At 44.2% G+C, this 17,188-nt stretch overlaps 2 protein-coding genes across 4 annotated transcripts in view; both read left to right on the forward strand.

The window, feature by feature from the left end:
• Positions 1–4,897, forward strand: part of LOC115005710 (26S proteasome non-ATPase regulatory subunit 3-like) — a 10,333-nt gene extending 5,436 nt beyond the window's left edge. The window contains exons 5-12 of the mRNA XM_029427660.1: positions 1–131; positions 801–904; positions 1,347–1,461; positions 1,649–1,768; positions 1,926–2,029; positions 2,312–2,467; positions 4,230–4,280; positions 4,687–4,897. The exon at positions 1–131 is cut by the window's left edge and continues 60 nt beyond it. Of these exons, the coding sequence (XP_029283520.1) occupies positions 1–131; positions 801–904; positions 1,347–1,461; positions 1,649–1,768; positions 1,926–2,029; positions 2,312–2,467; positions 4,230–4,280; positions 4,687–4,764 (859 nt within the window). The 3' untranslated portion in view covers positions 4,765–4,897. The remainder of the gene's footprint in view (positions 132–800; positions 905–1,346; positions 1,462–1,648; positions 1,769–1,925; positions 2,030–2,311; positions 2,468–4,229; positions 4,281–4,686) is intronic.
• Positions 4,898–10,115: 5,218 nt separating this feature from the next.
• Positions 10,116–12,468, forward strand: LOC115005707 (granulocyte colony-stimulating factor-like). Of its 3 annotated transcripts, none has more exons than XM_029427657.1 (5): positions 10,119–10,583; positions 11,168–11,322; positions 11,408–11,518; positions 11,832–11,963; positions 12,246–12,468. In XM_029427657.1, the coding sequence occupies exons 1-5, from the start codon at positions 10,568–10,570 to the stop codon at positions 12,438–12,440; spliced, it is 609 nt and encodes a 202-aa protein (XP_029283517.1). In that variant the 5' UTR covers positions 10,119–10,567; the 3' UTR covers positions 12,441–12,468. The 3 variants fall into 3 exon arrangements, with proteins under 3 accessions (XP_029283515.1, XP_029283517.1, XP_029283516.1); XM_029427656.1 differs by having other exon boundaries at positions 10,122–10,583; positions 11,135–11,322; XM_029427655.1 differs by having other exon boundaries at positions 10,116–11,322.
• Positions 12,469–17,188: the final 4,720 nt, after the last annotated feature.

Consider the following 17,188-nt stretch of genomic DNA (forward strand, 5'->3'; position numbering starts at 1 on the left):
CCTCCTGAACTTGCTGCTGAGGAACTACCTGCACTTCAACCTATACGACCAGGCCGAGAAACTCGTGTCCAAATCTGTGTTTCCTGAACTCGCCAACAACAACGAGTGGGCCCGATACCTGTACTACACAGGTGAGACAAATAATACCTGTACTACACATGTGAGACAAATACCTGTACTACACATGTGAGACAAATACCTGTACTACACATGTGAGACAAATACCTGTACTACACAGGTGAGACAAATACCTGTACTACACAGGTGAGACAAATACCTGTACTACACAGGTGAGACAAATACCTGTACTACACATGTGAGACAAATACCTGTACTACACATGTGAGACAAATACCTGTACTACACATGTGAGACAAATACCTGTACTACACATGTGAGACAAATACCTGTACTACACATGTGAGACAAATACCTGTACTACACAGGTGAGACAAATACCTGTACTACACAGGTGAGACAAATACCTGTACTACACATGTGAGACAAATACCTGTACTACACATGTGAGACAAATACCTGTACTACACATGTGAGACAAATACCTGTACTACACATGTGAGACAAATACCTGTACTACACAGGTGAGACAAATACCTGTACTACACATGTGAGACAAATACCTGTACTCCACAGGTGAGACTCAACTCGTAGCTGTACAACACTAATTTTTCACACTTGTGTGTGTGTGTGTGTGTGTGTGTGTGTGTGTGTGTGTGTGTGTGTGTGTGTGTGTGTGTGTGTGTGTGCGTGCTCACCTGCGTGTCATGTGACCACTGCAGGCCGTATCAAGGCGATCCAGCTGGAGTACACTGAGGCTCGCAGGACTCTAACCAACGCTCTGAGGAAAGCTCCCCAACACACAGCTGTGGGCTTCAAACAGACGGTGTGTGTGACACACACTGATGCACACTGTTCACCTTCTTATTATACGTATTAATATATTTAGCATCTTATTAATAATATACTTTATTTATAGAGCACCTTTCTTACGAGAAACGCAGCACAAATATTTAACAATAAAGGAAAATCGATATTAAATTAACATTAATAGGGAGAGAATGTAAAATAATATATAAATTAGGTGAAATAGAATGGATAAGATGAGAAATAAAACACTTTGAATACTAATATTAAAGTTTAAAATAATTATTTGTTATTGTTTAAGACTTTCTATTTTCCCTCACCACACACAACATGCTACTTATTCCTAACACTATAGTTTACTTGTTTCTTTCTCGTGTGTTTCTCCATATTTACTGTTGGCTCATTAATAACGAAGTGTTTCTGATGTTCTGTGTGAGATGATATCGTTGTGTTATGTTCAGGTGCACAAGCTGCTGATCGTGGTGGAGCTGTTGTTGGGGGAGATTCCAGACAGACTTCAGTTCAGACAGCCGTCACTGAAGAGGTCACTGATGCCGTACTTCCTGCTGACTCAGGGTTAGTGTTTCTGCACACGGCACCGTCGGGACTTTAGTAAATCAAAAACTTTATTGTGTGTGTGTGTGTGTGTGTGTGTGTGTGTGTGTGTGTGTGTGTGTGTGTGTGTGTGTGTGTGTGTGTGTGTGTGTGTGTGTGTGTGTGTGTGTGTGTGTGTGTGTGTGTGTGTGTGTGTGTGTGTGTGTAGCGGTGAGGATGGGTAACCTGGCTAAGTTTAACCAGGTGTTGGAGGAGTTTGGGGAGAAGTTTCAGACAGACGGGACGTACACGCTCATCATCCGCCTGAGACACAACGTCATCAAGACCGGTGAGCCTATCGCAGGACACGTCTCCTGTGTCATCACTCTCTATGACTAACACACGCTTTTTATGACTGTAACACACACTCTTTATTACTGTAACACACACTCTTTATGACTGTAACACACTGTAAATAGGTTTTATAGCTGTGTGTGTGTGTTTAGGTGTGCGTATGATCAGCCTGTCGTACTCTCGTATCTCTCTGGCCGACATCGCTCAGAAGTTGCAGCTGGACAGTCCGGAGGACGCAGAGTTCATCGTCGCCAAGGTAACGAGGAAATAATACAAAATCAAAATCAAAGTTTTCTCCTTCTTCTCCTCTGACCCGCTCTGTCCTCCAGGCGTCTTCATACCTGATATTTTCAGCTCCTTCCTCTCGTCCCACAAGTTCAAACAAATTAATTCAGTAACAAATTCAAAACATGTCGGAGGTTTGGAGAGTTATTACATTTAACGTAGAAAACATGAGATGAACATGATCAGCATTAAACAGTCCATGGACTAGTGGGTGGGAAACCCCTCATGTGGTTTGTGTGTGCTTGTCCTTCAGGCGATCCGTGACGGAGTGATCGAAGCGAGCATCAACCACGAGAAGGGCTTTGTCCAATCAAAAGAGACGATGGACATTTACGGGACGAGAGAGCCTCAGCTGGCTTTCCACCAGAGAATCTCCTTCTGCCTGGACATACACAACATGTCTGTGAAGGTGAGACACATACATACACAACATGTCTGTGAAGGTGAGACACATACATACACAACATGTCTGTGAAGGTGAGACACATACATACACAACATGTCTGTGAAGGTGAGACACATACATACACAACATGTCTGTGAAGGTGAGACACATACATACACAACATGTCTGTGAAGGTGAGACACACACATACACAACATGTCTGTGAAGGTGAGACACACACATACACAACATGTCTGTGAAGGTGAGACACACACATACACAACATGTCTGTGAAGGTGAGACACACACATACACAACATGTCTGTGAAGGTGAGACACACACATACACAACACGTCTGTGAAGGTGAGACACACACATACACAACATGTCTGTGAAGGTGAGACGCACACACACACATGTCTGTGAAGGTGAGACACACACACATACACACATGTCTGTGAAGGTGAGACACACACATACACACATGTCTGTGAAGGTGAGACACACACACACATACACACGTCTGTGAAGGTGAGACACACACACATACACACATGTCTGTGAAGGTGAGACACACACATACACAACATGTCTGTGAAGGTGAGACACACACATACACAACATGTCTGTGAAGGTGAGACACACACATACACAACACGTCTGTGAAGGTGAGACACACACATACACAACATGTCTGTGAAGGTGAGACGCACACACACACATGTCTGTGAAGGTGAGACACACACACATACACACATGTCTGTGAAGGTGAGACACACACATACACACATGTCTGTGAAGGTGAGACACACACACACATACACACGTCTGTGAAGGTGAGACACACACACATACACACATGTCTGTGAAGGTGAGACACACACATACACACATGTCTGTGAAGGTGAGACACACACACACACACACACATCTCTGAAGGTGAGACACACACATACACAACATGTCTGTGAAGGTGAGACACACACACACACATCTCTGTGAAGGTGAGACACACACATACACAACATGTCTGTGAAGGTGAGACACACACACACATGTCTGTGAAGGTGAGACACAACATGTCTGTGAAGGTGAGACACACACACACATGTCTGTGAAGGTGAGACACACACATACACAACATGTCTGTGAAGGTGAAACACACACACACACATCTCTGTGAAGGTGAGACACACACACATGTCTGTGAAGGTGAGACACACACATACACAACATGTCTGTGAAGGTGAAACACACACACACACACACACATCTCTGTGAAGGTGAGACACACACACATGTCTGTGAAGGTGAGACACACACATACACAACATGTCTGTGAAGGTGAGACACACACACACACACACATCTCTGTGAAGGTGAGACACACACACACACATCTCTGTGAAGGTGAGACACACACACACACATCTCTGTGAAGGTGACACACACACACACACACACACATCTCTGTGAAGGTGACACACACACACACACACACATCTCTGTGAAGGTGACACACACACACACACACATCTCTATGAAGGTGACACACACACACCTGAGACATCATTTTATTTGAGTCCAGTTGGTTAAATATTTTTGTTATTTAATTTAAGTGTAATTTAAATTCATGCTTTATTTTGTTGGAGCTGAAAAACAAACTGGATGAATTTACCTTCATTTAAAACTGTTTTTACTGTTCAATATAAACCTTCTGGAAGTTTCCTGAATGCAAGAAGAGCTTTAGTTGATCTCTGAACTTAACTCTGTCTCCTCCTGCAGGCCATGAGGTTCCCTCCTAAAGCTTACAACAAGGACCTGGAGTCAGCAGAGGTAACACACACACACACACACACTATTTATTACTGTAACACACAACAAACAGCTCTATGGAACTTCTCCTGCTGTCAGGCTCTATTCAGTAAATTGTGATGGTTTATCAGAATCCGACGTTCTCAAACTGTTTCACCGCTCAGGAGCCTCAAACTGAAGAAATGTGAATAATATTTTACACAAGAGGAAGACTTGTGTTTAACATGTGTGCAGATCCTAAGAATTATAGATTTATTAGATTAAAAAGTAATCTATGGACTATTATAGGTTGAAAAAAAAGGAAATAGTATTTGTGTATATCCTAATTTAAATGAATATGGTCTGCAAGAATTATTAGAGAAAAGTTCTGTGTGTGTGTGTGTGTGTGTGTGTGTGTGTGTGTGTGTGTGTGTGTGTGTGCGCACAGGAGCGTCGGGAGCGTGAGCAGCAGGATTTGGAGTTCGCCAAAGAAATGGCCGAAGATGACGACGACAGCTTCCCATGATCCTCTCTGCTGACTTCCTGTGCAGACAGGAAGTAGTTCTGTGTACACACTGATCTTAGTAGATCAGTTATTACCCACAATCCCCCTCTTCTTCCTTGGTGTTGTTTTAATGCTGTAACATCTGAACAAATAAAATACATGTTTGTTTACGTTTGTTTCTGTGGTGTTCTGGGTAATGTAGTCACAGTTCTTCTACGTCTCACAGGACGTTTATCTGACGCAGATATTTATTCAGCTTGTACTTCAATGTTCACAAAACAAAATCTGATGAAGTCACTTTAGTTCAAAATGTAGATTTATATTCAAATTAACTTTCTTTTTTTGTTCTTTTCATGATTGAGGAGCAGAAACTTATTTTGTTTTGAAACAAACAAAGCTCTGTTATGAGATTAAAGTCAAAAGATTTATGAAAATGAGGAAACACTTGAACTCATCGACGTGTAGAAAACATAATATTCTGTATTTACACATTAAAACTTCATCACTTAAACGTCACCGACACGCAGAGAAAGGTTTCAGTCAATTCTCACGAGGAGGAGAAGACGACAGGCGGAGAGACAGTCGTGGAAGTTTTAATCCTTAAACAGATGACCAGTGAAGTCTAAAATACTGAAATGAAGATTCTTGAGAAGTGAACTTGTCTTTGGAGCATTTATTCTGTACAGAAGGATCATCCATCACAGAGTGCAGCAGGCTGTGAGGAAGAACCATGAAGAGGGACGTCATGTGTTTGAAGACAGGAAGGAGGGGGGGATTGCCACAGTTGGCCCACAGACAAAGGGAGAAGAGGAGAGCTGTGAGAGTCCCCACAGTTACAGGTGTATAAGAGATGAGGAGTGGGGGGGAGAGGGGAACACCTGGGATGAAGTGAAGAACATGGTGGGAATAAGATACGGTTACAGATCAGACGGGAGAAAGACAGAAGTTAATAGAACCAGGATTAAACAAGACGCATGTGATGTGGACGTATGAACTGTTGCATTACAGGACAGTCAGTCAGTGAGACGGACACAGTCAGTGAGACAGACACAGACAGTGAGACAGACACAGTCAGTGATACAGTCAGTGAGACAGACACAGTCAGTGAAACAGTCAGTGAGACAGACAGTGAGACAGACACAGTCAGTGAAACAGTCAGTAAGACAGACAGTGAGACAGACACAGTCAGTGAGACAGACACAGACAGTGAGACAGACACAGTCAGTGATACAGTCAGTGAGACAGACACAGTCAGTGAAACAGTCAGTGAGACAGACAGTGAGACAGACACAGTCAGTGAGACAGACACAGTCAGTGAGACAGACACAGACAGTGAGACAGACACAGTCAGTGATACAGTCAGTGAGACAGACACAGTCAGTGAAACAGTCAGTGAGACAGACAGTGAGACAGACACAGTCAGTGAGACAGACACAGACAGTGAGACAGACACAGTCAGTGATACAGTCAGTGAGACAGACACAGTCAGTGAAACAGTCAGTGAGACAGACAGTGAGACAGACACAGTCAGTGAGACAGACACAGACAGTGAGACAGACACAGTCAGTGATACAGTCAGTGAGACAGACACAGTCAGTGAAACAGTCAGTGAGACAGACAGTGAGACAGACACAGTCAGTGAAACAGTCAGTAAGACAGACAGTGAGACAGACACAGTCAGTGATACAGTCAGTGAGACAGTCACAGTCAGTGAAACAGACAGTGAGACAGACACAGTCAGTGATACAGTCAGTGAGACAGACACAGTCAGTGAGACAGTCACAGTCAGTGAGACAGTCACAGTCAGTGAGACAGACACAGTCAGTCTGACAGACAGTCAGTGAGACAGTCACAGTCAGTGAGATAGACACAGTCAGTCTGACAGACAGTCAGTGAGACAGTCACAGTCAGTGAGATAGACACAGTCAGTCTGACAGACAGTCAGTGAGACAGTCACAGTCAGTGAGACAGACACAGTCAGTGAGACAGACACAGTCAGTGAGACAGACAGTGAGACGGACACATTCAGTGAGATTGACAATCAGTGTGACAGTCAGTGAGACAGACAGTCAGTGAGACAGTCAGTCAGTGAGACTGACACTGTCAGTGAGACAGACACAGTCAATGAGACTGTCAGTCAGTGAGACTGACACTGTCAGTGAGACAGTCAGTGAGACTGACACAGTCAGTGAGACAAACACAGTCAGTGAGACAGTCAGTCAGTGAGACAGTTAGTGAGACGGACAGTCAGTGAGACAGACACAGTCAGTGAGACAGACACAGTCAATGAGACTGTCAGTCAGTGAGACAGACACAGTCAGTGTGACAGACAGTCAGTGAGACAGACACAGTCAGTGAGACAGACACAGTCAGTGAGACAGACAGTCAGTGAGACAGTCAGTCAGTGAGACAGGGTACAAACAGGAAGACGGTCACAAGTTTTCTGAATTGAAAATGATAAACGACGCTGACATCTGTGTGTAAGAAACACACACACGATAATGAGAATAAACATTAAGAAACACGGGATTATTTATTTATTGAATAAAAAGCTCAAATACATACAAATCATGTCAAACTAAAAATTCTTTATTAATTTATAAGTTCATTTATAGACAGATTCAAACAGGCTAAATAAAAAGCATCTATAAAATAAAATACAGAAATGTGTAAAACCACATTAATAAAATAACCAAAAGTATAAATGTCCAGTAATGTCACCCCTGAACATGAATACATGCAGTTACTGTTTAAATGTTTAAGGCGGGTTAAACCACACAAATCAGTTTCCCAGCAGCCTCTGCAGCGTGACAAACCTCTGAGTCAGAACTCTCCGAGACAAATATGCAAATTACTGTCGAGCACAAGAAGTGGAAAAAAACAGATTTTCTAAGTAAAGTTCAGTGGAAAGTTTTTATCTTCCAGTAGAAATGTTGATGTTTAAAGTCCTCCTTTCTTCATTAATACTAATAACTCTTTATTTATAAAGCACTTATCAAAACAAAGTCAAAAAAATAAAAGGCAAAATAATAGACGAGAGAAGCAAAACAAACTGGCAGCTCAGATAAAATAAAGTATGTTTTAGACGCTTTATTTTTTGAATAACCACTCATTGTAATGTTTTCAGGGTTCCTGCGGATTCTTAGTCATTAATTAATATAAAATAAGGGCTTAATTTGTATTAAAATGTCTTAAATCAATCTTTCACAAGTTTTAAGAACAGGTGAAGTATAATTTTATTAATCTGTCTTTCAGACGTTTTTATCGTTAAAGATTAAAATAATTGACATTAACGTCACACAGGAACGTTTGAGATTTATTTTCATCTCACGTCCTGCTGTTTAAGAATCTGAACTGAAGGTTTCTGGAGCTTTTGAGCGGCGCTTATGGTCCTCCTTAGTCTCCTACAGGATGTGGAAGAAAGCTCCGGAAAAAGCCAGTGAGTGAACCAGACAGTCAAAGTAGAGACGGACGTATACAGTTGCATAAACTGGGAAAGTTCCTCTGAGGTGAGTAAATGTACTTAGTTACTTTCAACAAAACGTTTTCTGCTGACACACATGTTCCAGGATTTCTTAAAGAGAAGAAACCTGATGACACACAGGAAGTGAAGGTGAAACACACACACACACACACACACACACACACGTTCAGTTCCAGCTGCTCCACAGAAACAGGGTTTCACCATCTGAAGCTTCGATACGTGCTTCAAACCCTGAACTACAATTCCATAGAACCACTGCTTCGAAGCTTGCTTCAAATCACGTGACATATGACGTCTGAAGCAATAACTGCTTCATTTCCTGAATGAATCACCGGACTGGTTCGCGGTCCAATCAGGTGATTCGCTGCCACTGCCTCGTCTCGATTCTGACAGGTTGAGACAGTTTTGAATTTGAGCGCCTCAACACTTTATAACCGCTCTAAACAATGCACAATTTGTGGGTTGTTGTCGTAGTAGAATGCGTTGTTGCTGTTGAGTTGTTGGTATTGGATCATTATGCAGCCAGCCAACTAGCGAAACAATTTGTATGCACGCCAGCATCATCTGTTCCTTATGAGCAAGTAAAGAAAAGCAATCTATATCCCATATTTCATGCTCTGCCTCAGTGGCGCCCCTCATTAAAAGGCTTCCCACAGCGGTGCGGGGTTCGAATCCGACCTGTGGACATGCATGACATTCCCCATCTCTCTATTTAAACTTAAGGCATAAAAAAGCCCAACATTTTTTCCCCAGCACTCTCTTCTCAATAAGACGTACATACAATCATCAATCTTTATTTTTAAATAGAACATGATATTCAGTCTTAGATGTGTGCGTTTCAAGGCAAAGATACTGTAAATCCACTGCAGCCTTGCACTTCGCCAGTAGAGGTCACTGTACCTGAAGCTTCAAGTAATGAACCCATTTCCCAAACAATTGGCTGAAGTGGTTCAGTGCTTCACAAAAGCTTCATTTGCCCATCACTAGTGTTTACTCCTGTGTTACCCATATAATGTAAATGTAAACACATAAGGGATGGGTATATACATTCAGGAAATACATGTTTATGTAAAGTATGTATTTTATTTATTAGTTATTATCATCAATTGATTTGATGATGGATGAGTTGTGTGGCTTTTGTTTCCCCCACGAGGACTTCCTTGCGATGGCAGAGTCGGGAAACCATCATCACAGCAGAAGCTGAAGGCGACATTATGTTTGGCACAAAGCATCGACATCTGTCCCTCAGCTCTGGTCTCTTGGTGCCTCCGACACAGTTCTTATCACACATGAAGTCATTGACAGAGTGTGTTTGTGCCTCGTGCTTGTGCTTGGACGATTTTTCATGCTGGCGAACATCGTTTATTCCGCCGTGTGCGATGCTAACATCTCATGGCACACTTTACAAAAAGCACGAGTTGTCCCGACTCTGCTTTTATTAAATAAGGGAAGGTCTCCTCTCATTTGGTATTTACATAAAGTTTGAACTTGTTCGGCAGGTACAGCTGCGTCTCCATCTCTCTCCCGTTCACTGTGACTCTCATCATATGTTCTCTTCTTCTTCTGTGTTATTGTTCCTGTTTTCTTCTTCTGTGTGTTTACTGGTGGATAACGTTTCTCAGCTAAAGTTAAACATCATACTGCCACCTGCTCTACCGGAGGACACTTTTTGTTGTGGCTTTTTTTTTTTTGAAAGGTTAAAAATACGGGATAATCCCGGGAAAAACGGGAGGGTTGACAGGTATGCACTGATCATAATGTTAGTTCATGTTTTAATGTTTTAACTTTAAATCCTGCAGATCTCACACACTGAATCTTTGAATTATATCTTTAACGAGAACTCTTCTAATGTAATGGAGCACTTTTACTGCAGCATTAAGACTTCCTGAAGTAAAGAATCTGAATACTACTAATAATAAATAAAACATTGTTGTATTTCTCTAGTGAGCTGAACTTGTAAACATTTTAAAATAAATTATTTACTTTATGGACTCTCTTCGCATGAAAATAGCTTTTCCTGATGAATAAAAGTTCAATTGTTGCAGAATCAGATTGAAATGTTGACATAAAGATGTGCAGTCATGTGTTCACCTGTCGCGCAGCTCTCTCTGCGCACCGCGCAGGTCTCACGGTTTGTGACGCAACAGGTTGCTTCATCACTTCGGGATTTATCGGATGACTCCGAGGAAAGTGACGGAGTCCTGGATGTCCGTAACTGGAAAACCCCGCGGCAGCTCGTACAGATTAAAAGTCCAAACTGCTGCAAATGGAAGCTGAAAGAGAAGAGCGCGAGTTTACCGGCGGACCGACACCGAGACAGCGACAGCCGCCCTGACAGATATGAACCCTGCGATCGGTGAGAAACTAACTTTTATTATCATGTGAAGGCAGACAGGCCGCTTAAATCAGCAGAAAGTTGCATGGGGTTTGGTGGAGGAGCCACTGCTGCGATCAGAAACGAACTTTAACAGAATTACATGAAAAGAGATGACCTGAGGGCACCCGCACACCGCGCGCACACCGCGCGCACACCTCACTACCTGAAACTCAACAGGTATGGAAGCAGAGAGAGAAGAAATGAAAGCTGGACTTTAAGATCCTCTCTGGTGAATTCAGAAAGATTTTAAGGTTACTTTTATTGTGAAAATTGTCTTGGACAAAAGGAAATTGCTGCATCAAGCAAAACACAACAATAAAAACAATAAAAACACATAATATAAGAATGTATGCAGACATAAGCCTGACACAAGTAGGAGACGAAACCAGCTCAGAGATGTGTCGGGGTTCAATATTAGTTTTATCATTGTGTTCTAAATAGTGATAATTATAATATAATGATAATACAAATTAACTATAACGACAACAACCATAATAATAACAATAATAATAATAATGTTTCTCCTGCAGTTTACGCGCTGCTGCACTGCTTCCTGTTTGCAGATTTAATCCACTCAGCTCCCATCAGCTCGCCGTCCGACCTGCTGGCGGCGCTCAGAGAAGGGGCGCTCAGAGAGGCGGCGGAGCGAGTGAAGGCGCTAGTGGAGAAAATCCTGAGAGACGTCCCCGCCGTGCACGCTGCCACAGTCACAGCCGAGGTAAGCGAGACATCCGATTGGCTGCTTCAGCTCGACTCCTGTTGGCTTTTTCTTCTTCATGTGTTAATATTCTTGCTCTCCTCAGGGTTTGACCCTTGACCCCTCGACCTCGACAACAAACCTGCAGATGATGGTGGCATCACTGGGGATCCCCCCCGCCCCTGTCCTCAAACCGCCGTCCGAACACTTCTCTCTGGTCAGTCTGTTTTTATATATATATATATATATATATATATATATATATATATATATATATATATATATATATATATATATATATATATATATATATATATATATATATGACAAGCATTTCAAAATATTCAAATGTATTTAGAAGATGAATCAATGAGTAGCATTATAAACTGTCAAACTGTCTTTTATTTCAATGCTCTTTCTCCAAAATCTTGTTTTCACAATCATCTTAGACAACACAGACCAACAGTTTGACATAAAGTGTAATTTAAAATCTGGCATAACATCTTTCATCTTTATGTGTGTGTGTGCAGGACGTCTGTGTGAGCCGCATGTCAGCGGGTAGTCAGCTGTACCAGGGCATGCTGGGAGTTTTATCTGACAGGCTGAGCGGGCTGAGCGACCTGCGAGCCGACCTCCGAGACCTGCACACGCACATCCACAAGGTAAAGACACACACACACACACACACACACACACACACACACACACATTTCTTTTGTTTTCTGAGTGTATGCTAGTTTTAGTTTTTCAGAAAGTTTAGTTTTAGTGTTTTATATATTTCTTTTTTATATATTTAATGTTAGTTTTTGTATTTTTATATTTTATACATTTAGTTCGAGGCGGCCTGTGGACGCTTTGATAATGTGTAATCCAAACCATAATATCCATGGTTACAATGGCCTACACCCTTAAAGAGCTTCACTCTGATTGACTTATTGTTTCAGATGAAGGAGGCGGCTCAGCTCGGCGCCGGCGAGGCAGATCAGAACCAGAGTCTGGAACTGGCCTCCCGTCTCCACGGCCACTACGAGGTGCAGGTGGCGGCACACCTGGTGCTGACGCAGCTCCGCTCCTTCTGTCACGACCTGATCCGCAGCCTGAGAGCTGTCGCCACCTACAAGCCGCCAGCTGCACACTAAGCCCCGCCCACAACCTACAGGCCGCTAAAACCCCGCCCGCTACAGGTCGCTAAGCCTCGCCCAGCACCTACAGGCCACCAGCGGGGTTAAAGGCGTCTAAAGGTCGTGACCTCTGCAGGAATCAGCTGAGTCGGCCTGCAGTGCCTCATGGGAGATATTTTCAGGAGTTTTTTTCCTCGTGAGTTTCCGTACGTCAGAGTTCAGTCAATAATTCACTGGAAGTAGTTTAACAACATGCAGTTCTTCTTCTGGGGCAACAAAATATTCCTTGTAAAGTAGATTTTTTATATGAATGTCTTCAGATCCATCAGGACATGAAGAAACTTTTAAATGAAGCCGACGACACTGAAAGAAACGTCGAGTTTTACAGAAGAAGAAGACTCTCAGGAATGATGAGATAAAGACGGAGCTGCAGGTCTGAGCCTGTCGCTGAGCTGCTGCTGCTGCACTTTATCTTCACAGGCAGTTGATCCACCAGGAATTCATCAAATCTGGACAAAAGACTACAAACGTTTTTCAGTTTTAAAATAGAATAAAATAATCTTGAGTTGCAGCTCCAGTCAGAATTGTTTTTTACAGAAATTAAAAGCTTCTCCATTGGGAGACTTTATTGTGAAGCATACAGGAAGTGGTCCGAGTGTTAAAGAGAGGAAACATGTTGTTTCTGTATATTAATATTATTATTTATAAATAATTCTAAAAAAGTATTATATTTGTATTTATTTGTTATTTATGCTAAAATATACATATTTTTAAATTTGTATGATTTGTTTTATATTTTTGTGGTCTCAGGAAACATGATTCATTTTAATTTTATTTACTTTAATTATTTATATGTATTTTTACAGATTGAATTAAATATTTATTATATTATTATATATATATTTGTTCTTAAAGATTTGGTGTTTTTTTTGCTTTTTAAATGAAATGTTACAGCCAATCAGAAGTCTTTGTTTTTACATAATAATAATAATAAAAGAATAAAAACTATTTAATTTTTCTTGATGTTTGTGTACGTCTCGTGATGCGTTGTATTGTTTGTTTACGTCTCGTGATGCGTTGTATTGTATGTTTACGTCTCGGGTGCGTTGTATTGTTTGTTTACGTCTCAGGGTGCGTTGTATTGTTTGTTTACGTCTCGGGGTACGTTGTATTGTTTGTTTACGTCTCGGGGTACGTTGTATTGTTTGTTTACGTCTCGGGGTGCGTTGTATTGTATGTTACGTCTCGGGGTACGTTGTATTGTTTGTTTACGTCTCGGGGTGCATTGTATTGTTTGTTTACGTCTCGGGGTGCGTTGTATTGTTTGTTTACGTCTCGGGGTGCGTTGTATTGTTTGTTTACGTCTCGGTGTGCGTTGTATTGTTTGTTTACGTCTCGGGGTGCGTTGTATTGTTTGTTTACGTCTCGGGGTGCGTTGTATTGTATGTTTACGTCTCGGGTGCGTTGTATTTTTTGTTTACGTCTCGGGGTGCGTTGTATTGTTTGTGTACGTCTCGGGGTGCGTTCTATTGTTTGTGTACATCTCGGGGTGCGTTGTATTGTTTGTGTACGTCTCGGGGTGCGTCTATTTGTGTACCTCTCGGGGTGCGTTGTATTGTTTGTGTACGTCTCGGGGTGCGTTCTATTTGTGTACGTCTCGGGATGAGTTCCATTGCTTGTTTACGTCTCGGGGTACGTTGTATTGTTTGTTTACGTCTCGGGGTGTGTTGTATTGTTTGTTTACGTCTTGGGGTACATTGTATTGTATGTTTACGTCTCGGGTGCGTTGTATTGTTTGTTTACGTCTCGGGGTACATTGTATTGTATGTTTACGTCTCGGGGTGAGTTCCATTGCTTGTTTACGTCTCGGGGTGCGTTGTATTGTTTGTGTACGTCTCGGGGTGCGTTGTATTGTTTGTTTAGGTCTCGGGGTGCATTGTGGTCTAGATGGCTTCAGCCACTCAATTAATGAGTGCGACGAAGAGGAGCCCTCCTGTGCTTCCAGAAGCGGGGCCTGGCTCTGTTCCTAGGCTTATTGCTCCTTGGAGGAGGCAGAAATCTGTTCCGTGGGGGCTGTCAGTCGCATGGCGTTGGCTTGCCTGCAGCTGGATGTACAGCAGTCAGAATCGACGGCCTGCTAGTACTTTCTTCAGGTGCACTTTGGCACCCGCCACCTTCGGCCAAACCCTGGCGGACATACAGAACGCGGGAATATTTGGCCTTGACTACATGCCAGCTGTTGAGCCTACCATCACTTCCCTCATAGTTTCCCCTGATGAAGCTGAGGCAGAATGCCAGGTGCCCTGGACTCCAATGTCAGGTCACTGATGATCTACTGTCTAGGGCTTATGGGCCGTATCGGCAAGACTCCCTCTCTCACCTCATTTCACCCTCTCATCCTCCCTGCAGCAGGATGTTCTCGACGCTTCCTCCACCAGCCTCAGTGATGCTTCACTACAGGCATTAGCCTTAATGTCAGGAGAACATGGACGCCTGATTTCCACTTTGGTTCAGACTCGCCGCCAGGTGTGGCTGGCGCAGTTACCTTTGTCAAAGGTCTGTAGAAGGACCCTGCGTTCGGTCCCAGTGGAACCGGGAGAGCTGTTCTGCTAAGCTGGCCTACATGGGCTAGAGCGAACTGTTCAGGCTAGGCAGACCAGGCGGCAGTTCTCGGGTCATTGTAGGGATGCGCCTTCCCTCCTGGCAGGCCTAGGGGTTCCACATAGCTGCCCCCCCGAGGCTGTCCCCAGCCAACAGTTCACTCCAGTAGGCACCAGGGCCTCAGCGCCGGCCCACTACCATCGCGGCTATGCTCGCGCCCCCACCGGGCAGCCGTGGGGGGTTGGGATCTTTCCATCGCCCCCCCCAGAGTCCCCAGGAGCCAGGGGGCTGGGATTGAGGCCTCGGGGCCGGCTGTCGTTTTTTTTCCCCCAGCAGCAGCTCAGCTACTGGGAAGCTCAAGCTTCACACCCATGGGTGGTTTCCACCTTAACCCATGGGTACAAGCTTCAGTTCCGACGCCGTCCCCCTGTCTTCAGCCGGGTCAATTCAAAGTGACCATTCCCTATTGTGCCTCATCCCAGGCAGTTTCTTCGTTTTGCCTTCCAAGGACGTCATTTTCAGTTTAGGGTGCTTCTATTTGGTCTCCCTCTCCCCACGGGTGTTCACCAGGTGTGTCGCAGCAACCCTCTTGCCTCTGCAGTGTCGGGGCATAAAGATTCTGCTGTACCTAAACGACTAGTTGTACGCCATCCCAGTTTCAGTCGACCCGGGACACGGCTCTCCTTCTGTCTCACGTGGCCCTGCTGGGTCTCAAGGTGAACTTGGAGAAACGTTTTTCTAATCCCTCTCAGAGCCTGACCTTCATTGGTGTCGCTCTGGACACAGTCACTATGAGGACCTGTCCATCAGCTCAAAGCGTAGACGACATCCTTAAACTTCTGCCCCTCTTCCGAGGACGTCAGTCTTTGCCCTACATTCTGTTTCTCCGCCTCTTGGTCAAACTGCCAGCTGCCTCAGCTGTCGTTCCCTTAGGCTTATTGTCACTGCGCCCCCTGCAGAGATGGCTAAACTGCCTCCACTTTGACGCCAAGTGCCACAGACACAGGAGGGTCAGGGTGTCACACCATTGCCTCTTTGCTCTATCCCCATGGAGGGAGAGGGCTTATCTGTCCTTCCCGCAGAGAGACTGTTACCACAGATTCCAGCCTCCCTGATTGGGGGTGGTGTGACAGAACAGGACGGCTCGGGGACAGTGGTCTGCCCGCGACCGTACAAAGCACATCAATGTGCTAGAGCTACGGGCTGTGCACCTAGCGCTCAAGCACTTCCTGCCATACCTGAGTGTGCTTGTTCGGTCGGTCACTAGAAATATCCCAGGCTTTTCTGATGTGACCAGCCCCTTGCTTGACCAGCCTATGGGCAATGTATCTACCAGGGAAGTGGCGGCTTCATCCAGAGGTGGGGCTCAACATCTGGGGTCTCTTCGGCGGGGCAAAGTGAGATATTTTTGCCTCGAAGCTTTCAACCCACTGTCCCCTATGGTTCTCCCTGACGGAGAAGACCAGCCCTCTGGGTCAGGACGCTCTGGCTTACACGTGGCCAGACGTGTAAGCCAGACGCCTTTCCACCCCTTCCTCTGATCTTACAACACTTCTCAGAGTGCTTCGACAGAGCCACAGGCTTAAGGGAGCTCTGAGGTTGCGCCCCCGAGGGCCCCAAGGGCTCCTATATGGGACCTGCCCCTGGTTTTGGACACTCTATGTTTGCCTCCCTTTGAACCTTTGGAACAGGCAGAGCTGAGACGACTGTCGGCCAAGACTGTTTTTCTCCTTGCCATCATTTCAGCAAAGTGTGTAGGGGAGCTACAAACCTTGTCTGTGAACAATTCATGTTTAAGGTGGAATTCTGATGGCTCTGGTGTCACGCTGTGGTCAAATACAGCGTTCCTTCCTAAGGTGTTGGCAAGCTCACATCTGAATCGGCCTATCCAGTTGGCACAGTTTGACCCCACCGTAGGAGACAAAATTCTTGTGACCGGTTCAAGCCTCAGAGCTTATATCAAGTATACCGCATATGTATACCGCATGCATAAGACAGAACAACTCTTTCTGTTACGGTGGTCCTAAGAAAGGCTACGCTCTCTCGAAGCAGCGCCTGTACCACTGGATTGTGGATGTAATTTCCCATGCATACAGGGCGAATGACCGTTCTCTGCCACAAAGTGTAAAGTGTCACGCCACCAGGAGTGTCTCCACATCATGGGC

This window comes from Cottoperca gobio, unplaced genomic scaffold, assembly GCF_900634415.1.
Source record: "Cottoperca gobio unplaced genomic scaffold, fCotGob3.1 fCotGob3_348arrow_ctg1, whole genome shotgun sequence".
Classification (NCBI taxonomy): Eukaryota; Metazoa; Chordata; class Actinopteri; order Perciformes; family Bovichtidae; genus Cottoperca; species Cottoperca gobio.

What these genes read in the sequence shown, in the direction of transcription:
- LOC115005707 (XM_029427655.1), top strand. Translation starts at nt 11,062, where the DNA reads ATGATAATACAAATTAACTATAACGACAACAACCATAATAATAACAAT. An exon ending in CTGCCACAGTCACAGCCGAG is followed by an intron (nt 11,323 to 11,407) that starts GTAAGCGAGACA and finishes TGCTCTCCTCAG; the next exon opens with GGTTTGACCCTTGACCCCTC. An exon ending in CGTCCGAACACTTCTCTCTG is followed by an intron (nt 11,519 to 11,831) that starts GTCAGTCTGTTT and finishes GTGTGTGTGCAG; the next exon opens with GACGTCTGTGTGAGCCGCAT.